The sequence below is a fragment of the Mirounga angustirostris genome, unplaced genomic scaffold, assembly GCF_029215605.1.
Source record: "Mirounga angustirostris isolate CCGP_5_RB_7025 unplaced genomic scaffold, mMirAng1.0.hap1 SCAF_17, whole genome shotgun sequence".
In the NCBI taxonomy this organism is placed as follows: Eukaryota; Metazoa; Chordata; class Mammalia; order Carnivora; family Phocidae; genus Mirounga; species Mirounga angustirostris.
In genome coordinates, this window is record NW_026991725.1 from 38,846,858 (window position 1) to 38,869,798 (window position 22,941).

Consider the following 22,941-nt stretch of genomic DNA (forward strand, 5'->3'; position numbering starts at 1 on the left):
AAGGGGGACAGCAGAGGCAAAGCCCCCACAGCTGGAAGAACATGGCAAGCGGAGAAGGCCAGTACGGCTGGAGGGCAGTGAGTGAGGATGATCGATTTGGGGCTGAAAGGGCGGGCAAAGGCCAGGCTTTGAGGGTCTTGTGGCCCCACCAGGGGCTCATCTTCATCCTGCAACTCCTAGAAAGCCACCGTAGAGTGGCTCACCCTAAGCAGGGTGAGCAATGGGTCAAGATCAGACTTACTTTGCAGAAAGATCAGCGCAGCTACAGCGTTGAACGGGGATGTGAGGTCTCAGATGCACAACGGCTGAGACTGGTCTGGGGGTGGTGGTGGAGATGAGGGGAAGTGACCAGAGTGGAGAAATACTGGGAGGTAAAGTGAGCAGGACTTGGTTATGGATTAGATACGGGGCGTGAGAGAGACAGAAGGTCAGAGAAACTCATGGGATGCTGGTACTGCCATTTACTGAAACGGATTCCAGGAAAAAGACCCGGTTTGGCTGGGGCGTGGGGGAGGGGCGGGGGAGGACAGCATCCATGGCGAGTACTGGTTGATGTTGGGTTTGGGTGCCTTTTAGGCACACCAGTGAAGGTGCCAAGCTGGATCTGGAATGAGGGCTCCTCAGTATACAGGTGGTGGTTGGAGCCACAGGTGTGGAATGAAAGAGGAGACGGGGTGAAGGTCAGAGTCCGCGGAACTCTGCCAAAGGTCAAGGGTAAACAGCCAGAGTGGCAGGAGAAGTGGCAGGAAACCCAGGAGAGAACGACGTCCTGCACGCCAAGGAAAGTTCAAGGAGGGAGGGGTCAGCGGGGTCAGACGCTTTAGGTGAGGACAAAACATGTCCTTTGGCTGTGGTGACCCAGGAATGACCAGAAGGGGCAGACGTTCAGCTTTTGAGGTCAGAGGGAGGAGGAGAGTTGTGGAAACACACGCAGGGAGAGGAGACACCTCTCATATCCAGCTGGGCCGTGGAGGGGGCTGGGGCAGGAGCTGGAGGGGAGTATGAGTGGAAGGAGGAGAGACCTTTGGTTTTGTTTTATTTTAGGAGAGACCGGAGCTCATTTATTTTTTATTTATTTATTTATTTTTTTTTAAGATTTTTATTTATTTATTCATGAGAGACAGAGAGAGAGAGGCCGAGGGAGAAGCAGGCTCCCAAGGAGCAGAGAGCCCAATGCGGGACTCGATCCCAGGACCCTGGGATCATGACCTGAGCCGAAGGCAGACGCTTAACCATCTGAGCCACCCAGGTGCCCCCCGGAGCTCATTTAAATGCTAATCTTGCCCAACAGTCTATCTGCATGATGATTGAGAATTCCTCCGGGGTAGATTTGCACCCAGCAGAAATTTTAGACTTAGCAGGAAATGCTAAAACCCCCAAGGTTCCCAAGGGAAGGAGACTCAGGGCAGAAGGGGCAGGCCAGGAGAACCAGGGAAGATGTCTCAGAGGAGGGGGTCCTGGAGCTGCACCCTGAGGATGGGTGACTCCATCAGGCCGCAAATGCATCCTGGGCAACTGTACTAGGTTAAATAGTGCCCCCCCAACTCATGTCCACCTAGAACCTCAGAATGTGCCTTGATTTGAAAATAGGGTCTTTGTAGGGGCGCCTGGGTGGCTCGGTTGGTTAAGTGACTGCCTTCGGCTCAGGTCATGATCCTGGAGTCCCTGGATCGAGTCCCTGGATCGAGTCCCGCATCGGGCTCCCTGCTCGGCAGGGAGTCTGCTTCTCCCTCTGACCCTCCCCCCTCTCAGTGCTTGCTCTCTCTCATTCTCTCTCTCTCAAATAAATAAATAAAATCTTTAAAAAAAATTTAAAAAAAGGGGGGATTAACATAAGAATAAAATTTTAAAAAAAGCAGCTATAAAAAAAAAAAACAGAACCAACAGGATGTAAATATACAGAAGAGAAAAAGGTTTACTTTAAGGATTTGGTTCACACAATTGGAAAGGCTTGACAAAGTCCAAAATCAGCAGGGTAGGCTAGCAGACTGGAGACTCGGAGAAGAGTTGCAGTTCAAGTCCAAAGACAGTCTGTTAGCAGAAATGCCCCTTTCCTTGGAGAGGTCATTCTTTTTCTATTAAAGTCTTTAACCGATTGATAAAAAAAAAAAAAAAAGAAAAGAAAATAGGGTCTTTGTAGACGTAATTAGTTAAGATGAGGTTATATTGGAGTAGGGTGGGCCCTAATCCAATGACCAGTGTCTTTATAAGAAAACAGAGACACAGAGATATCCAGACACAGAGAGAAGATGGAGGCAGAGATTGGGATGATGCCACCACAAGCCAAGGATCACCAGCAGCCCCCAGAAGCTGGGCAGACAGGCGTGGAATGGATTCTCCCTCAGAGCTCCAGAGAGAACCAACCCTGCCAATACCTTGATCTCGGACTTCCGGCCTTTAGAACAGTGAGAGAATACATTTCTGTTGTCTTAAGTCCCCCAGTTTGTTGTCCTTTGTCATGGAAGCCCCAGGAAACCAACACAGCACCTGTTGAAAGCTCTGTGTTGGGTGCTCTGCCGGACACTGGAGATACCAAAGCTGATCATCCCCGAGGTGGTCCTGGCTCTCTGGAAGCTGTGACATGAGGGGCCACCAGGGATGACTCTCTAGAAGAGGTGGCACTTAGTCTCTGTCATTATAAACAGTGGGGGCTTTCCAGGGCAGTGGGGTAGCGCCTGTGTGAAAACAGGGACATGACCAAATAGCTGTCAGGACCGGAGCTAAGGAGGGGAAGGGACCAGCAGGGGACGAGGGGCCGGCAGAAATCTGAACTTGATTCTTCGGTGCTCTGGGCACCATGGAGGAAGGCCCTTCAGGGAGTGGCATGATCCAGTTTGCCTGATCGAGGCTGAATGGGAGTGAGAGAGAAGGTTCTGGAGGTGAAGCGAGGACATGAGCAGGAGCGGTAAGGAAGGGCAGCAATGCACACGAGGTAGGGTAGATAAAGAGGTGAGTTCAATGCGTGGGCTGTCAGCGTGTGGGCTTGGAGTATTGGGAAATGGGTGTGCGTCCAGAGCCCTGCCCAGGTGTGGGCAGAGTGGTCCGGGAACTCAAAGCCAGGGAAGGCTTTCAGGTACAGCCCCTGAAAAGGTGGGTGCTTTTGGAAGATGAACCTGTCAGTCCAGGCAGGGAGGGGCTGAGTAGAGAGATCCTATCAAGGCTCAGTGTCTGCGCTGTGTGGGTCTGACGTGGCCCCAGCATCAGGAAGAGATAAGACATAGAGCAAGATGGGCAAGAGGAGTCAGTGGAATTAACGAGTAGCTGGATATGACGCTGGAGGCGAAGGGCACGGAGGGAGGCCTGGGACCAAGTCAGAGAACTTGAGGTGGGGCCCGGTCTGAAAAGGAAAATGGCAATGATGGTGTGAGGACAGGCTGAGTTGGGGTGACAGAAAATCACAAGGAGATGGGCCTGGAGCTCTGGAGAGAGGGGGGCTAGGCTGGAGGAGAGAATCTGGGTAAGAGGCTAGAAGGAGGAATCAGGAGAAGGAAGAGGGGACACAAGATGAGGGAGTGGCCCCAAAGCCAAGGGAGCCCCCCTCCAACAGCCTCCTCCTAGGCTAAGAGAGAGCAAAGTGGGTATTTGGAGAGAGTGCTGTGTCCAGGCCGTAGTTTCAGAAGTGCCTGCCTGATTTATGACCATCGCCCCTTCCCACACACCTGAACTCAGGGCAGAGCTCAGCACAGGCACAATCCCAAATCAGGGGGTATGAGGTCACCCTGTGTTTTCTCTTGTCCTGTTTCCCAGCCCGGCCCCAGCATAAGGCAACATGCTGCTCCTAAGTGGGAGAGAGCAGGACATCTCTGCCTACCCCCGAAGGTGGGGGCTGGAGCCGGGGGGGGGGGGCGGTGGAAGCTCTGGGTGCCCAACATCACCGCCAGCATCTATGACCAGCTCCAGGACAGACCGTGCCCATCAGATATGAATTCACGGGGTCTTTGGGCAAATAGCCAGCTAGACCTCTGGGGCCAGCCGACAAGCTGCCACACACCCTGGGCAGAGTAGGGCAAACAGGCAGAGGAGTGAAAGAGAACGAATAGAGAAGCTGCCCCAGTGCTGGTGGAGAAGGTAAGGCCCTGAGGGGTCCAGCCACCAACAGCATTCAGGACAGCCCAGACAGGTCACCCCTGTTGTCCCAGCAGGGACAAAGCCAGAGATATCACAGGGTCATAGAGGCCAAGAACTGGGGAGAGGGACAGAGAGACCAGGACCCCATCCTGGAACTTCTAAGCACTTAAAATTTTTTTTTTAAGATTTTATTTATTTATTTGACAGAGAGAGAGATAGCGAGAGAGGGAACACAAGCAGGGGGAGTGGGAGAGGGAGAAGCAGGCCTCCCGCGGAGCAGGGAGCCCGACGTGGGACTCGATCCCAGGACCCTGGGATCATGACCTGAGCCAAAGGCAGACGCTCAACGACTGAGCCACCCAGGTGCCCCTAAAATATTTTTTAAAGAATCCCAAACTGTGGGCTTAGGGTGTTAAGACCCAGGAATGGGGGAGTTACTTGGATGGGCAATAATTCATTCCTTCATTTCAGCCAATGAGCTAGTACCTGGACAGCACTCCATACCATACATGTCGACCCTTCTCTTAGCTATTATAATCCTGCATTACACACTGTGCTAAGTTCTGGGGAAGCACGGATCCTCCAGCAAGAAAGCAAGGAGCTTAGTGGGAGACACACAGCACTCAGCGGGATTAATGCCTCCACCTATAAGGTCTGAGAGGCCTTCTTGGAGGAAGGGGCTTCTAAGTGGACACCTGAAGACCAACCAGGGGCCAATCAGATAAAGACAAGGCTCCTCGAGACAGTGTTCCACCACCCACGTGCAAAGATCTCAGCAACAGAGTGTGGTGGTGGTTGATAATCTGTACTGATGTATGGTGATTGTGCTATTAAGTACTAATTACTTACTATTAATTCCTGAAAATTTGTGATTTTGAGCAAGTGCCTCCCTCTCTTTGAGCAGATGCCTCAGTTCTCTTATCTGTAGGAGGATGACCCTTCCAACTCTGTGTCTCTAGTCACTCACCTGTATTGACAGCTGTCTCTAGGCTCTCACAAAAGGGGACCTGATGCTAGGCTGTGCACTTCGACCAGCACTTAGGGGACAGAGGCACAGAGGAAGGCTGGGGAAGGCTGTAGGGAATGTCTGCCAGACCCCGGCTTGGAGCTCTGCGGCCACAGTGACCATGCTCCAGCCTGCTGGGAACCTCACCCTCGAGAAGGACTCAGAGTCCGGGAAGGTGGAGGGAGTGTCCCCACAGCTCTATCAATTTTATCTTGATGAAGCAGAGGTCATAGTTAAAAGTGGAGCTCCCGAGAGAACGGTGAGATCCTGGGAAAAAGAGAGGTAGAAGCTTCCAGGTAGTCCCTGGGTATCGAGTCCTGGATCCCGCCAGAGTACCCAGGGATGGGGTGGAGGGCTGCATCCAGTCTGTTCTGAGTACCCAGGGGCAGGGACTGCCACTCACAGGACTGAGCCAGGCTGAAGTGCGAGGTGCTGAGATGGTGCAGATCCCTGAGTATGATCCCTTCTGTCCCCCATACAGGCCTGAGACCATCCCTAGAGGACCATGGATGCACTTTAATGGACCCCACCCCCTCCTCTCAATGTTTGTATCCAAGGAAACTCAGGCTAAAATGAATGTCCCTTCACATAAGAGCCAAACCCAGCATGGAGACCACTGGCAAGAAATGAAACATAATCACGGAGATGACTTATGTCTAAGGCGTAACTTTTAACTAATGCAAGTATCTCCTACATAATTCACCCAGAAGTTAAGCCATCCTAGTGGGTGTGAAGTGGTATCTCATTGTGGTTTTGATTTGCATTTCCTTGGTGACTAATGATGTTGAGCATCTTTTTTTTTTTTCTTTTTTTTTAAAGCAGGCTCCGCACCCAGCATGAAACACAATGTGAGGCTTGAACTCACAACCCTGAGATCAAGACCCCAGCTGAAATCAAGAGTGTGACGCTTAACTGACGGAGCCACCCAGGGGCCCCAAGCATCTTTTCATGTGCTTATTGGCCATTTGTATGTCTTCTTTGGAGAAATGTCTACTCAGATCCTTTGCCCATTTTCTAAAAGGGTTGTCTTTTGGTTGTTGAATTATAAGAATTCTTTGTATATTCTCAATACAAGTTCTTTATCAGATATATGATTTGCAAATTTTCTTCCTTTCTGAGGGCTATCTTTTCACTTTCCTGGTGGTGTTTTGGCACATAAAAGTTTTAATTTATGTGGCTTTTTCCTTTGTCACTGATGCTTTTGGTGTCATATCTCAGAATCCATGCCTAGCATTGCCAGTGACCTTTGTCACTGATGCTTTTGGTGTCATATCTCAGAATCCATGCCTAGTTCGAGGTCATCAACATTTACTCCTGTGTTTTCTTCTAAAAGTTTTATACTTTTAGTTATGACCCTTTTTTTTAATCCTGTGTGGTAGAGTCCAGGCTCATCCTTTTGCGTGTGGATTTTCAGTTGTCTCAGCACCATTTGCTGAAAAGATCATTCTTTCCATACTGGGTTGTCTCAAGACCCTTATAGAAAATCAACTGATCAGAAATATAAGGGTTTATTCTCAACTCTATTCCATTTGATCTATAAGTTTATCCTTATGTCAGTACCACACTGTCCTTTTTTTTTTAAGTTTATTTATTTTTAGTAATATCCACACCCAACTGAACTGTGGACCCCCAGATCAAGTCGCATGCTCTTCTGACCAAGCCAGCCAGGCACCCCAGTAGCACACTATCTTGATGACCATAACTTTGTAGTAACTGAAAAAGCTTTATTTTTTTTTTAATATTTTATTTATTTATTTGAGAGAGAGAGAGCACAAGATGGGGGAGGGTCAGAGGGAGAAGCAGACTCCCTGCTAAGCAGGGAGCCCCATGTGGGACTCCATCCCGGGACTCCAGGATCATGACCTGAGCCGAAGGCAGTCGCTTAACCAAGTGAACCACCCAGATCCCTCTGAAAAAGCTTTAAATAGTACATATTAAGGGCTGGCTGGGTGGGAAGAAGTTGGAAAAGGGCCTGCAGGTCTGAGGGGTAGCCCTCTTGGCTCGCCCGCAGATACCTGAGTTCCTCTGGGTGCGGCCCTCAAGCTCCAGGCTTTCAGTAGAAGGACCACTGGGGGTGGGGGGGGGGCGACTAAAGCCTACAAAGAACGGGTCCTCCGCTCTGGCCTCCCACCCGACTCCCGCTGGGAGGCAGAGCCCCTTAATCACACGCTTTCTCCTTCCCACTCCTGGGAGCCCCAGCCCTCGGAGGGAGCAGGAAACATCTGCATGCTAATCACATGCAAATGTTTCCGCGGAGCCGGTGTCTCGAGCCCGGCGGGCTGCAGGACGGGCCAGGCCACTCTGAGCCCCGGACCAGGCTGAGATTAGGGGTGCAAGCCCTGGCCCCGCCCCGCCACGCCCCCCCCCCCCCCGGAGGCCAGGCCTCCTTCCCCGCCGGCCGGCGACGCGGAGGTGGGCCCGCCCCCCGGGCGCCCTGCGGCCCGCCCCCCGAGGGCGCGGCTCTCCGCGGGCCGGCGGCGTCCCGCCTCCTCCATCGCTCGCGGGCCGGGCCGCAGGACGCCGCGCTCGGCGGGAGTGGAGCTGCGCCACCGCCGGGCCGCGCGAGCCGGTGAGCGGGCTCCCCGGGCCTCCGCACTGTCCGTAAGATGCCCTGCCGCCGGCGTCCGCGTTTGCGCCGTCGCGGACGCGCCTCTCCGTGGACCTCCCGGGCCCCTCGCCGCCTGTGACGGGCTCCGGGTTGAGGATCCAGGAAAGTCTTGTCTCGTTCTTGAGCTGCCCCAGCCTGAGATGGCTGGGGACCCCCACGCCTGAGGGGGCTCTCCCGAGCCACTCCCACCCTCCACGGCCTGGGGTGTGGGGGAGGCACGGGCACTACGCCAGGCCTGGCCTGAAATCTCCACGCGGGCGCCGCCTGGGCGTCCCAGAAGCCCCACCCAGGGAAGATCCGTCCTGGGGAGGGTGGGAAAGCGGAATGACCCCGGATGGCAGGGTCATGACGTTCCTGTTGCCTATCCCATCCCCCTTCCAGGCTAAGGTCAGCCGGCCCCTGCGGGAATGTGGGGGCAAGTTTGGAGACAGAGAAAGGAAGAGGGTGACTTGTCCCCGCTCACGAAGTTCTCGAACACCTAGTTCCTTCCTCAGCCCCTGCCAAGTGTAGGGGTTTGAGGGCTTGTCAGTCCCAAGCTCAAGCTGGTTCTGGCAGCTCTCCTACACTGCCACCCTGTGTCCTGGGCCCTGCCTGATATGGGGTCTGGGAAGGGAGGGGGTCTCCAGGGCTTGCTCTGGAGCTGGTGAGGGCTCCTTTGCATCCACTCCACTTAGCACACCAAAACCCAGTGCTCCCTCCTATGGCCATGCCTGCAAGCTTAGAGGGGCAGAGAAGGGATTCTGAGGGCCTAGTGAAGGCTCTGGCCTCAGATGGGAAGCCCTAAAAACAAACCAAAGGATGCATGCAATGTTTGAAGGACAAGAAATGCCATTTGATCTTGTGCCCTGTCCACAAACCCAGCTTCCTGCCACTTGGGCACGAAGGTAGTCACTCTGACTCTGGGCTGGGGTCCCTGAGGGCTGAGGTGGGCAGCTCCTGTGGAGAGCTTCCAGTCCCCGGAAGTGAAATTGAAATGTCTTCAGCTGCATTTCCTTCCTTGTCACAACCACGTACCAGGCAGTGATCATGATTCATGGTGCCCAGTACAAAGGAAAGACCACTTGCCTTCTGGGGCAAAGTTGGAGCCAGAGCCCCCAGCCCCATCTCTTCTCCACTCTGCTTGAGTCTTCTGGAATGGACCTGCCTGCCAGGAAGCCAGGTCACCCTTGGTCCTGGTCTTGCCTGCCCCCTGGGGAACACAGGTGGGTCACATTAATGTTATCTTTTGTGCTCACCCAAGGCCTGGTAGGGGTGTGTGAAGAGGTCCCTGCTCATAGTGTAGGGGGTGGCGGGGGAGGAGGGGCAACAATGATAAACAAGAGAATGATCCACTCCAATGTGGTGTGAAAAGTACAATGAAAGAGAGAAATAGAGGAAGGGGGCCTAGTCCAGCCTGTGGTGGAGGTCACGGGAGCTTCCCAGGAGTGCTGTCAGGGCTGAATCTTGAAGGACCAACAGGATTCTCTCTGGCTAGGATTTTGGAACCTCGGCAGCCTAGTTTTTTTTTTTTTTTTTTTTAAGATTTTATTTATTTATTTGACAGAGAGAGACATAGCGAAAGCAGGAACACAAGCAGGGGGAATGGGAGAGGGAGAAGCAGGCTTCCCGCCGAGCAGGGAGCCCGATGTGGGACTCGATCCCAGGACCCTGGGATCATGACCTGAGCCGAAGGCAGACGCTTAACGACCGAGCCACCCAGGTGCCCTCGGCAGCCTAGTTTTTGAAGAGGGACCAGCTTGCTAGGAGAGGGAGCTAGAGGACCAACCAGACAAAAAAGCTGTTTATGACCTAGGAGTCACTGGGGGTCTGGGAGGGGATGCCCCCTTGTGGAAGGCAGAGTCTGCAGGGGGAACTCCCAGAGGGAGGCCAGGGGTCCTCAGACCCGGGAGGCAGGGCTCCCAGCATGCAAAGAGAGAGCAGAGGTGCTTAGGATTTCCTGGGCTCTGACTGTCCCCAGAGGCCTGGAGGAAGGAGAGGCTTGGAAAAGTCAGCTCCACTGAAAGATATAGACAGAGGGTGGGTGCAGAGTGAAGGTCAGAATCCTGGACAAAGTCCCCAGAGGGCTACCTGGAGAAGCGGCTGCTAATACGGGCACTAAAGAGGCCACTCAGGTGTGGGGTGGGGGAGGTTGGGGGAAGAGGCCTCTCTATAAAGGGGCAGAACAAGCATGAATGAGAAAGGACCAGAGCTGGGCCTGTGTCTCCTCTGTCATCCACCTTCTCTGGGTGGCATCAGATGCCCTGCTACCTCTGAGTCAAGTGACAGTGTGCTCCGTTGAAAGGAAACCAGCAGGGTCCCAGGACTTGGAAGTGACAGGGGTAGGGCAGGAGGGAGTGAAGGCGGTGGAGGAAGGCTGGTGGCCCTTCTGGGAGGAAGAGGGGAAAGCGGCAGTTCAGGGCAGACTAAGGGCCCAGCGCTGGAGACATTGAGGTGTGGAGGGGACATTCAGGCCAACACAGGATCAGGTTGCACCGTGGCCTTTCCATTTGCTGCAGGAACAGAAATCCTGGAAGGGAACTGTATCTGAAGTTTGCCTGAGCCTGGAACCGGGCCAGGAGGACTGGGGCTGAGGGATCTCTGGGGCCAGTACCACAAGCAGGAGCCAGGATGGCAGGATGTGCTTGCAGCAACCCCCCCCCCACACACGTACACACACACATATACACACACGCACTCTGCGGCTGGGCTGAATGGGCCACTCATCTTGGCAGAGCTCCTGGGGGTCCTCTGGGGAGGGAGGAGGCTTGGTGCCCAGAGAAGAGATTGGAGCGTCAGAAGGAGGCAGTTTAGGGTGGATCCCATTTAGGTGCTGTTTTAAAGCTCCTGGGCCTGGCGGGGAAGGTGTGGAGTGCAGGGCGTGACAGGAAGATGGGGTTGCATGTTTCTGATAGTTTACTGAGTTTCCATGGATCTTCCCAGAACCTGGGGCTAAAAGGAGGGAGGCTGTGGGAACTGTAGCTCAAGGGATCCATTGCCTCCACTGAGGCAAAGGCTGCCGGAGCCCTGAGCCCTGAGTACGGTCTGAGGGCCACAGGGGACCACGGAGCAGGTGGAGAGCCGGGACAGAGGGGACTGGGTAAGGGCTCCACATTTGGGGAGGGGCCTTGGGGCTTTGTGGCCTGGTTATGGCAGCTTCTTTGATGAGGGAGCAACCTGGATGGGGTGGAAAACTGAGATAGGACTGAGCCAAAGATGGGGGGTGTGCACGTGCATCTGCATGGTGTGTGACCCTTTGTGCATGTGTGTGTCTGCATTGTGTGTGACCGTGTGTGGGTCTGTATGTCTGTGTAGCATGTGTCTGTGTCCGTTTGTCTGTCTCTGGGCTTGTCTGCATGTGTCCACGTAGGTGTGTATCAGTGTACGTGTGTGTCTCTTTGTATATGTCTGGGCACGTCTGCATGTGTGACTTTGTATGTCTGTGTGTCTCTAGACTTTTCTGTGTGTGTGTGTGTCTATGTAAGTGTGTGTCTGCATATAGGTCTGTGTACCTGTGTGGTTCTGTGTGTCTCTGTCTATGCAGTATGTGTTTGTGTGTGTGTCTTTGTGAGCGTGTATCTTGGTATATGCCCATGTGTGACTGTGTGTGTGTGTGTGTGTGTGTGTGTGTGTGTGTTGGGGGCTGTTGCTCAGAGAAGCCCTGACAGGTGGTGGATCATTATTGAGCATCGCTGTAGAACTGGCCTCCGCCATGAGCTCCCTGCGAAAGATGTGATTTCACAGGGCCTTTGGATGAGACCCGTGCCTTTTCCTGAAAGCTGCTTGTTTGGCGCCCTTGGACAGCTCTTCTGTGTACACTCCTTTTTTTTTTTTTTTTTTAAGATTTTATTTATTTATTTGACAGAGAGATACACAGCGAGAGAGGGAACACAAGCGGGGGGAGCGGGAGAGGGAGAAGCAGGCTCCCCGCAGAGCAGGGAGCCCGACGCGGGGCTCGATCCCAGGACCCCGGGATCATGATCTGAGCCGAAGGCAGACGCCTAACGACTGAGCCACCCGGGCGCCCCTGTTCTGCGTACACTCCCTGACAACACCCAGCACCGACTTACTCACCTAGGCCGTCTCGACAGCACTGACGGTGGACGCTGCTGTTCAGGTTGTGTGGTGAAAGTCTGTTTGTGTGCAGGAAGCCTGCCTATGAATGTTGGAAAATGCATCTGTGCATGTCTGTGGGGGCATTGGGACCACGCTGGCTCTAGAGATCTGTTCCGTTTTACAAGTTCTACAAGCAGCTATTGAGTGCTTGCTGTGTGCGGGAGGGGGCCCCCGAGGCTGGGCCAGGAAGTGCCACCTGCTGACTGACTACCAAATGTAAGTCTAGAAAGAATTCCACCCACCTGCCTTGCCCCACTGAAGGCTCACCTGCCTGCCCCTCCTGCCAGGCTGGCTCTGGGAAGTGGGTGAAAGGAAATGCCAAGGCCACCGCCTTTGCCTCTGGCCACCTCCCAGGGGGCGGTACACTCTGTTGCCTAGTGCTGGGGCAAGAGGGCGGGATGGTTTCAGCCACCCAGGGAAAGTGGCTGGTGAACTGGGGATGGCAGCTCCGTTCTGTCCCCTCTGCAGGTGGCCCAGGCAGTGGTAGCAGCATTCGTGGCAAAGGATGCCCCGGGTCCTGGAGCGTGCAGAGGGCTGCTGGGCCTGGGTGGTGCTGCTGGCCTCCCTGGTGACCCAGGGCCTCACTCTGGGCTTCCCCACGTGCACTGGCATCTTCTTCACTGAACTACAGCATGAGTTCCAAGCCAGCAATAGTGAGACCTCATGGTTCCCCTCCATCCTGACAGCCATGCTCCACGCTGGGGGTGAGCAGCCTGGGGAGGGGCCGAGGGAGGGTTGAGAAAGAGCATGGGGTGAGGGAGGAAGCCACCATCTCCTTGGCCTCCCGGAGCTCTCTCTCTGAGGCCACAGGCTTTGTCTCATGGGGTGAATTCCTAAGATATCACCTGATTTCAGCAGGGCCAGCCCCTGGCAGGAATCCTGCAGGGCTGGGCTGTGCTGCATTGGGCTGGGGATCGGGAGAGGGTACAGAGGTACCTAAGGTGCAAAGCCAGTCCTCTCAGTGGCTGGTCGCCGTGGGAGGATCGATGCAGACTGTGGGAGTGCCAAGCACTCAGCACAGACTTGAGGAAGAGCTGCTTGTGTGATCTCTCTGAACCTCAGTTTCTTCTTCTGCGATATGGAGGTAACACCCAACACCCTACCCACTTCCTACGTGGGATCATAGGGAGGATCCCATGAGTCACCAGCGAGTAGTATTTGGAGAACCTCGTCAGGGGCTTCAGCATGGGAAAGGGGGCTTCAGCATGGGAAAGGGGGCTTGAGGAAGACACGAGGGGCAAGATGGGGGCAGGGCAGGAAGCAGAAGGGATGTTGCAAGGGCTGGGGAGGTTCGAGTGAAGGCAGCCCCCCCATTTCCTACTTGGCTCTGCCAAGAATGTGACCCTCTCACCCTGACCCCAGTGAAGGGGGATGGCCAGGGCTGCCTGGGAGACTCCCTGCAATAGACTTGGGCTCAGGGGCCTGCCCCAGGCTCCTGAGAGTTCTTGAGGGAGATTCCATAGAGAGTGACCTGCGAGGGGGGGTGGGCCGAGGAGGCTCTGGTCAACGGGAGCCAGATCTCACGGCCCACCGGGCTCTCCTCATGCGTGTGTTTGCTGTCTCCGTGGACTCCACCTCCCTACATACCTCCTGCCACTCCCCACCCAGCACAAGCAGCCTGCTTGTTATTCCAGGTCCTTCCCTCCAACTGGGAGAGAAGTCAGACGGGGAGAGATGGCCTCATGAGATTACCCCTGAACCTGCCACCCCGGGGCCTGGACTCAGGGCCCTGGGAGAGGCCTGGACTCAGGGCCCTGGGAGAGGCCTGGACCAGGCCAGACTGCGTGACCTTTTCACCTGCAAGGTTGGGGCAGAAGTGGGAATCTCAGGCGGTTCCTTCCACGCAGCCAGAAAGGGGTCCGCGCCAGGGCCTGGGAAACAGGCATCCATGGGGACCTCCACTCCCCAACCAGCTTTAGACTCGCCACCCCCTAGCGGGCATGCCAACACCTCAGTTGGCCTAGGATTGTCTGTCTGTCTCACGTACACACACACCTTTAGCCCATGCTCATTCAGAGTATCAGAGGAATTTTATTTTATTTTATTTTTAAGATTTTATTTATTTATTTGTCAGAGAGAGAGAGAGAGCACATAAGCAGGGGGAGTGGCAGGCAGAGGGAGAAGCAGCCTCCCCACTGAGCTGGGAGCCCGATGCGGGACTCTATCCCAGGATGCTGGGATCATGACCTGGGCCAAAGGCAGATGCTTAACTGACTGAGCCACCCAGGCGTCCCCAGAGAAATTTTAAACTTGAAATTATCCTCGATCCCAAGCACCTCCGGCCCCCACGCATCTTAGAGATGAAGAAAGCAAGTAAGCACAAAGTACAAGGCATGTTAGGGGTGGCAGAGTGAGTTCAGGGCAGAAGCAGTGATGGGCCAAGAAAACACCCTGCCTCCCAGTGCCCTCGGCTAGCTAAGGTAAGCAGCTGCAGGTCTCAGCCCCCACCCCCAGGGCCATGACTTGGGGCTTTCCCCAAGGTCACCTCTCGGAAGTCAGGCCAAAGTTTGGGGTGGGGAAGATGGAAGATGTGTGGGGCAGTGGTCATGTTCCCTGCAGAGTCTTGCCTTGCCTCTTCCTCTCTAGCCACCTCTGCTTGATTATCTCTGAGTGTGGGCTGCCTACTTCCTCTGTCCCTCCCATACTCATCCTGGCTCACACCCACACATGCCTTCTCCTCCCCAAACATACATAGACACTGCGTACACACACACACACTCTCTCTCTCTCTTTCCCTGTTCCTTTGGCTGTGCTCTGGGAGGGTAACTGTAGAAATTCCATTATGTGTACTTGGGGGCGGGGCACCGAGTGAATGGGGCCCTGCAAGGCATGGAGAAGCAGCCAGCCAGGACTGGTTTGTTTCTGCTCTGGGTCTGGGCCGGTGAGAAAGCAGCTTAAGGTGGGGGTGGGGTGGAGGAGAACAGGCCCTTCTCCACCAGAAGGCAAACGTCTGGGTGCAAGACTTTGTGTTGGCTGGAAGTGATGGGAGAGGGGAGAAAGCACCACACCCAATTTTCTCCAGAGCACTCCAGAGGCCAGTGCAAGGGGGTGTGGGGTGGCCCAGGGCCCCAGGCTGCCTGCCTTAGACAGGTTGGAGGCTAGTGGAAGGCTGTGGCCAGTCTTCTTGAGAATGGGAAGCAGGCAGGGGCTGTAGGTGCTCACTAGTTTTGATGCCCTGGGACCCTCACCCGCCGAGACAGACCCCCCAGCAAGGGGCATCCCACCCAGGTCATGAGCCAACCCTATTTTACCTAGATGGAATCAGCCTCAGGTTGGCATAGTGAAGGGCCTCAGTCTGTTGCTCTGCGGATCCTTGTTGGGGGTCAAACTGCACACGTGCAGGACCTCCCCTTGCAGCCGGTCAGATGTCATCCAGTGCGACCTCCTGTAGGGGAGGCGCAGAGATGGACTGAGTTTGCCAGCCTGTGGCCGGGTAGCAATCAAAATCTAGGCCTACAAGGCCCCAGGGCTGTGCTCTTCAAGCCACGTGGCTAATTCTTGCTGAACCCCCTCCCAAGCCCACTCTCCCTCCCTCCCATCCTCCTCATTCAACCACCACCTGCTGGCTGCCTCCTCACCCCTGCCCCTCCCTGCATCCTCCCCACAGGACCCCTGTGCAGCATCCTGGTGGGACGCTTTGGCTGCCGAGTGACGGTGATGCTGGGGGGCGCACTGGCCAGCCTGGGCATGGTGACCAGTTCCTTCTGCCGCACCCTTAGCCAGCTCTACCTCACAGCAGGATTCATCACAGGTGACTGTATGCCCATTTCGAGAACTTCTGGGTGCCTACCAAAAAGTGCCAGCCATAAGGGCAGGCAGCGTGCCTAATCTTCCGGGGCTGCTTGTAGTCACGTGAGGGAGAAGGACAATGAATACATAAATGAGAAAGATTGGTTCTGTTGGTGACAAGCACACTAGAAGACAGGACAGCTGATGCGATGGTGTCCTGGCTGGGGTGGGGGTGGGCAGAGATTAAACAAGCAAAGAGGTAAAATCTCTAGAGCATCCCATGCAGAAGATAAAGCAAGGGTGGGGGAGGTTGCTACTTTCAACGGGGCAGTAAGGGTCAGGGAAGGCCTTGCAGAGAAGGTGACATTTGGGCAGAAAGCTAATGGAGGTGAGGGAGTCTGCTGCCAGGCTCTCAGGGAAAGAGCATTCCAGGCAGCAGGGACAGCAAGTGCTAAGGCCCGGAAGGGCCCAAGGGGCAGTGAAGGACATGAGCAAAGGTAGGGTGGAGGCTGGATGGGGAGTAGTGCCTGAAAGGCTGAGTAGTGAGATGGGAACCATCTGAGAGATTCGGGCAGTGGGGTGAGTGACGTCATCCAACTGCCGTTTGTAAAGCACCATTCTGCTGTGTTGAACATAGGTGCACGGGGGGGCGGGGGCGCTAAGAGCAGGAGAACAGGTAAGAGCATGGTCATAACCCAGATAGGAGGTGGCGGTACCTTTGACCATGGTGGTATGATGGAGGTGGTGAGGAGCAGTCAGGTTCAGGACTGCGAGGGAGGTCCAGAGAAGAAGAGTCAAGGATGACCCAAGGTTCCAGGAGCCAAGAAGGGTGACGCCAAGGTTTTTGCCCCAAACCACTGGAAGGATGGAGTAGCCTTTAACTACCATGGGGAACCTAGGGGAGGAGCAGGTTGGTGGGCAGTTGGGAAGCTCAGGTGTGGAAACATCCAGTCTGCCGTTAAGGGACAGGCCCTGGGCTGCAGCGAGCAGTTGGGGATCATGACAGGGCTGGCATTCTAATGTTGACAGGAGGTATCATACTGCTGTCACCGAGGGAACATGGGTGGGTGGCTAAGGAGGCCTGAGGACTGGGCCCTGCGGTATCCAGCAGTCTGGGTGGGAAGAAGGGACACAGGCAGGAGGAGATGCAGGAGAGTGATGTTTCTGGAGAAAGTGAGGAGAGAGTGAGGGCTGTGTCAGGTTGCTGGTGGATCATATGGAAGGAGACCAGCCTTGATCTTTGGATTTGGCAATGTGGAGGTTTCTGACCTTGATAAGAGCAAGTCTGGACCAAAGGTGAGGGCGAAAGTCTGATTGCAACAGGTTCAAGAGCAAAGAGCAAAGGAGTTGGAGACAGCGGAGATAAATAGTATTTCCAGGAAATTTCGGTGAAGGGGACAGAGAAATGGGCCAGTACCCAGAAGAGGCTGTGGAGTCAAGAGGGGGTTGTTTTGTTTTGTTTTGGGTTTTTTGTTTGTTTGTTTTAAACTGCTTTATTAGCTTCACAAAATATAATGAGCATCGTTCCATGCAATAGGGTAAAACTCCCCGGCTGATAGAATCTTACAGACTGAGTCAAAATACAACATTCAAGGACACCTGGCTGGCTCAGTCGGTAGAGCATGTGACTCTTGATCTCAGGGTCATGAGTTCAAGCCCCACATTAGGCAAAGAGCCTACTTAAAATAAAAACAAACACACAAAAACCCCCACCCACATTCAGGAAGGAGCTGGTAACAGGAGACCCACAAGAAACATGTAAGACCAAAGGGTTGATGGGAAAGGTCCATCATGAACATGTAATTTTAGAAAGCAGGTCTGTCTTCCTATGAACTTGAGGGAGAACATCAGGACTCAAGGCATCAGGCCGAACTCCTCATCCAGTCGTGGTGAAGAGGGTCAGTGTTAACTGCCTGCAGACCACGACCAGATTGCTTTTCCCTCTGCTGCCTCGCCTCCTCTCACCCTTGCCTGTGGCTCTGTGGCTCTCCAAGCCTCTGACGCAGGTCCCACCTGTACTGCAGGATGGAACCACGTACGGAGGCACACGACATTCACCAGCTTCCAAAGGGAGGACCAAGGCTTCTTCATTAGCACCTTGCTCCTTTTCATCCTTTCCTGAATTTTCCTGGTTGACGTTTTGTACCGCCTGTTCCTCTTTGGACGCCATTGCTCCTGGGCCCCTCCTTGTGGTCTCCTGCTCCTCCCAAGAACACAGCAGCAAGAATGACCCCCAGGGGCGCCTGGGTGGCTCAGTCAGTTGGGCGTCTGCTTTCGGCTCGGGTCATGATCTCGGGGTCCTGGGATCGAGTCCCGCATCGGGCTCTCTGCTCTGCGGAGAGCCTGTTTCTCCCTCTCCCCCTGCTCTTCTCTCTGTCAAATAAATAAAATCTTTAAAAAAAAAAAAAAAAAAGAATGAGCCCCAGAGACACTTCCATCTGCACGCCTGCTCCCCCTCCGTCTCCTACTTTTTGGGGTCACCCCTGACCCACAGACCCTCGGGGCCACCAGGAGCAGGTACCGAGAAGGGAGCGGGAGCAAGCCATGGCCAGATCTCTGTTTTGTTTTTTTGTTTGCTTTTGTTTTGCTTTTTAAAAAAGATTTTATTTATTTGAGACAGAGAGAGCACGAGTGGGGGGCAGGGGGAGAGGCAGAGGGAAATGGAAAGAGACAAGCAGACTCCCCACTGAGCAGGGAGCCCAACCTCCGGGCTCGATCCCAGGACCCCGAAATCATGACCTGAGCCAAAGCCAGATGCTTCACTGACTGAGCCATCCAGGTGCCCTTTGTTTTGTTTTTAATGGGAGAAATAACAATGAAGTCGAGAATGATCTGGCAAAGAGGAGAAAGTGGGTGGTGCAGGAGAGGGAAATTGCTGAAGGGATACGCCTTTGAGTAGACGCCTTTGAGTAGACAAGAGGAAGGGCGTAAGTGGAGGGTTGGCCTTGGCTGGCAGTAGGGACAGACAGTCCAGTTTTACAGATGGAAGGCAGGTGGTCAGCTGGGGGTGAGGCGGGGGGAGGGGAGGGTGCATAGAGAAGGACTGGTGGTCATCTAGGAGGGTGGGAGGGAAAACGGACAGTGGCATCGTAGGGGCCCGAGAGCCCGCCTGAGGCTTGTGGTCATGGTGTGGCCGTGAGCTTTCTCTCCCAAAATGTTCAGCTGTGGGGGGCAGCTTGGTGTCCAGAGGAAGAGAGAGAAGCTGATGTGGCTCAATCATGGTGAGTGACAGAGAATGGCCTGAGATGGCACCCAAGAGATGACCAGGGGCCAGACCGTACAGAGCCTTCCAGGGCATAGTAAATACGGTGGCATTTTTTTCTAGGCATAATGGGAAGTCCTTGAAGAGTGTTAGGGAAGAAACTTACCCCAATTTAGGTTTTTATTTTGTTTATTTATTTTTTTAAGATTTTATTTATTTATTTGAGAGAGAGCGAGCACAAGCACTAGGGGAGGGGCAGAGGGACAAGGAGAGGGAGAAGCAGACTCCCCACTGAGCAGGGAGCCCAACACGGGGCTCAATCCCAGGACCCTGAGATCCTGACCTGAGCTGAAGGCAGATGCTTCACCGACTGAGCCAGCCAGGCGCCCCCCAGTTTAGGTTTTTTAAAGATCACCCTAGTGCTGTGCAAAGGGGACAGGTGTGCCCCTGGCAGCCTTGGGAGGGCAGAGTGGATGTTTCTAAGGGGGTGGCAAGGCAGGCTATTCCCTTCTTCAGCCCCTGGGGACCTGGAAGTGGGTCTGGGCTCGAACAGAAGGAGGGCAGACATGGAGCATGACCCCATGACCCCTCTCTGGGTACGGGTGGAAGGCCCCAGAACGCCCTTGAGCCGGTCTCTTCCCTCCCACCACAGGCCTGGGCATGTGCTTCAGCTTCCAGTCGAGCATCACCGTGCTGGGCTTCTACTTCTCCCGCCATCGGGCGCTGGCCAACGCACTGGCTTCGGTGGGCGTCTCCCTGGGCATCACGCTCTGGCCACTGCTCTCCCGCTACCTCCTGGAAGATCTGGGCTGGAGGGGCACCTTCCTTGTCTTCGGCGGCGTTTTTCTCCACTGCTGTGTCTGTGGAGCCGTTCTGAGGCCCGTGGCCACCAGCGCAGCCCCTGAGACCACAGAAGGCCCCCCTCCACCTTCCAAGACACCTGCTACCAGTTGCCTGGCAGCGTGTGGTCGGGCCATCCAGCGCCACCTGGCCTTTGATATCCTGCGGCACAATGCGGGCTACCGAGTGTACACGCTGGGTGTTATGTGGATGATCCTGGGTTTTCCGCTGCCGCACGTCTTCCTGGTGCCATATGCCATGTGGCATGGGGTGGATGAACACAGGGCAGCCCTGCTCATCTCCATCATTGGCTTTAGCAACATCTTCCTGCGGCCCATGGCCGGGCTGGTGGCAGGCCGGCGGGACTTTGCTGGCCACCGGAAGTACCTGTTCAGCCTGGCAGCCCTGCTCAATGGCCTCACCAACCTGGTGTGCGCCGCGTCGGCCGACTTCCGGGTGTTGGTGGGCTACTGCTTGGTGTACAGCGTGTCCATGAGTGGCATTGGGGCCCTCCTCTTCCAGGTCCTCATGGATATTGTCCCCATGGATCGGTTCTCCAGCGCCCTGGGCCTCTTCACCATCCTGGAGAGCATCTCCATTCTCATCTCCCCGCCACTGGCTGGTGAGGCCCCAGGAGGGAGGGCGGCCAGGTGTACACGGGTGTGGCCTGGGTGGGCAGGATATGGAGACAGGGCAAAGGGGAACGGTCTGAGCAGATTTGGGTGCCATCAGCATCTCCAGGGGTGGGGACTTGGAATCTGTGATTTTCCAAGATGCAGGCTGTTCCCCAGCTGGCGCCCAGGGTATGAACAGTTAAAGTAAGGATTTTTATACCAGACTTGCCTGAGTCCTTCGTCTTCCTCTCTGTACCTCTGTTTTCTTATCAGCAAAGTGGGGATGATAATAGAATCTACCCTGTAGGCTTGTTGTGAGGATCACAGTTATATAGCAAAGAGCTCAGCAGAGAGCCCGGCACAGAGCAGAAAACTGTGCACGTTTGCCGTGATGAACATCCTGGCTGTCCCACTTCCTGCCTGTGGGAACCAGGCAAGTCACTTTCCTTCTCTGAGCCACAGTGTCATCTGCAAAATGCAGACAAGAACACCTGCCTTAACCACTGGTTCTCCTGTGCCTGTCCCTGGTGGGCATGGCTGAACACAGAGGCCCAGTCCCCACCTCTCAGGGCTGACCTTCTTCTGGTGGGAGAGTCAGGAATTAAAGCAGAGACACGTTTGTGCTCAGCGTGGTGACTTGTGCCAGGAGGGAAACAAACAGATGTGGGAGCAGAGACGTATGGGAGGGCCCAGGTGTAGCTGAGCAGCTATCCCAGACTCCTGGCCCTTGTGTGCTGGGCTTCCTGCCACCAAGGGTAAGGGAGACATGCCCTGAGGTGCCCTTCTGGCCCAAGGGCTCTTCCTGCCCCCTGGAGAGCAGGCTTAGTGTTTCCTCTTCTTTGATTCAACAGATCTCTGCTGAGTGTCTCCTAGGGGCCAGCCACAGTGGCTCCTACTGGGGATACAGCAGAGCCTGAAATAAAATCCCTGCTCTCAGAGAGCACACAAGTTACTGGGAGGGAGGCTTGGTAGCCCCAGACAGTGGCCTAACTTGCTCTCTGTCCCCCAGGGCTCCTCCTGGACACCACCGACAACAACTTTAGCTACGTTTTCTACATGTCCAGCTTCTTCCTCATATCAGCTGCCCTCTTTATGGGTGGCAGCTTCTGTGCCCTTCAGAAGAAAGAGAGGCCAGACAAGCAGGCTAAGGCAGAAGGAGCCATCACGGAGGCTGCCTCAGAGCAGGGCCTCATGGCGGAGGACTCATGTGATTCCAAGAAGCAGCTATACACCGAGGTCATGTATGTGACCAGCGTCTGAGCCCTGAGGTCAGTGAGTGACCACCTCCGCAGCCCAGGAATGTGATGTCCAGCTGCTAGGGGCTGGGGTGAGGGGCTGCCCAGGAAGCCCGAAGCAAAAAGCCATCCAGGCTCTGCACACCGGGAGTCAGCCAGGAGCTGGGACCTTGGAGGCTGGCCTCCAAAGACTCAGGGCTCCTTCCAACCGGCAGAATCCAGGAGCGGGTCCTCCTGACCTTTTCTTTGGGGTACCAGCATACCTGGAGCCCAGGAAAGTGAGTCTAAGCCCTGCTTGGGTCTGTCACAGCCGGCTTGGCTCAGCTGGCTGCCCAGTACTTCTGCTGCCACTCAACACACTGGACCCTCCAGTCTAGTGTGGATGTCTCTGATGTGACTCTTTGTCCTTCTCCGGCCTCCAGACAGTTCCAAAGAGTTCACCCCTCCTGGAAGGCCCTCCACCCCCTTTCTTCCCAAGGGCCCCAGCCCTTGCCCTCAGGGCGGCCCCCAGCACAGGTTGCCGGGCCTCACGCTGACTGGAAGCTTGAGAAGAAGAACCTCCTGAAAGAATGAGCTGTGACCGGCAGTGGGGGAGGGCCGGGCTGAGGGGTTGGCGTGGACCCAGGACACGGACAGATTAACGGTTGGGTAGAGGACCCATCCTGGTGTCTGAGCAAAGAACTGGAGGGGAGCCCTTGGCTTGGGTCCTAGAATCAATGAAGTCTGAGGGGTCCCCTGCACTCAGCAGGGCCTGCTCTACAGTGTCCCTCCCTCCAGTGCCCCCACCTTGTATCTTGGTCATGAAGCTGAGTGCTGGGGTAGGGGGAAGCCTGACATTTGCGTGAGCAGCGGAACGGAAGGATTGCTAGGCAGGGCGTGAGACCTCTGGGAAAATGGAGCTGCTTTTGCAGCAGAAGCCTTTCACTCCCTCTCCCTACTGTGTCAGAGGTGTCCACCCTGGGGTAAGTAGCCGGCTGGGCCAGCTGCCAGCCCACCTCCACTCCCAGGGGGCCTGTTCCTGTGGCATGGAGATCAGTGCTCCCCACACACATCCTCTTTTTGCTGGTACTGGTCCCTGAGGTCATCACTCCAAGCTTGTCCCAGCAGGGTACCACCTGAGGCAGTGGAAAAACAGAGTTTGTTTGAATTACACACAAAAAACCTTCCCGTATGTAGCAGGTTATAAACCCTGTGAACTAATGAAGCTGGAAAACAGGCCTTGAGTAAGTCCCTCCCCTCCCCCTTCAGTTCTCCCTGCTCAGCAGGGGCTGCTGTGACCCAAGGCCTTGTTTGTTGATTCAGGCTCAACCAGGCTCTGACAAGAAAGCCTTATCAGGAAAATAAATTTTATTTTCATGACCTGACTCTAGCCTTCTCGGGCCCAGCTGGTGTGAGTAAGCATCCTTGGGAAGTACTGTCTTCTCCAGGATCCTGCCATGAGTGCCCCCTTATGGTCAAATAAAGTAGTGCAGAGGTGAAGCAAAGGGCTCTGAGCTGGGATAGATCTGAGTTCATGTTTGGCTCTGCCACAGTTTGATGTGTGACTT

General features: G+C 54.9%; 1 protein-coding gene and 1 pseudogene across 12 annotated transcripts; one reads left to right on the forward strand and one right to left on the reverse strand.

Annotated features, from left to right (window-relative positions):
- The first annotated feature begins 7,510 nt into the window (after positions 1-7,510).
- SLC16A5 (solute carrier family 16 member 5) lies at positions 7,511-22,753 on the forward strand. 12 transcript variants are annotated; one of them, XM_054510710.2, is made up of 6 exons: positions 8,747-8,884; positions 11,524-11,990; positions 12,243-12,478; positions 15,382-15,525; positions 19,358-20,167; positions 21,169-22,753. In XM_054510710.2, exons 3-6 carry the CDS (start codon positions 12,280-12,282, stop codon positions 21,417-21,419), a joined length of 1,404 nt encoding a protein of 467 aa, XP_054366685.1. In that variant the 5' UTR covers positions 8,747-8,884; positions 11,524-11,990; positions 12,243-12,279; the 3' UTR covers positions 21,420-22,753. The 12 variants fall into 12 exon arrangements, with proteins under 12 accessions (XP_045744451.1, XP_064438470.1, XP_064438468.1 ...); XM_064582395.1 differs by having other exon boundaries at positions 11,524-11,775; XM_045888495.3 differs by lacking the exons at positions 11,524-11,990; positions 12,243-12,478 and adding an exon at positions 7,511-7,643 and having other exon boundaries at positions 8,700-8,884.
- Positions 17,358-17,673, reverse strand: LOC123853787 (protein BEX2-like; annotated as a pseudogene).
- Positions 22,754-22,941: the final 188 nt, after the last annotated feature.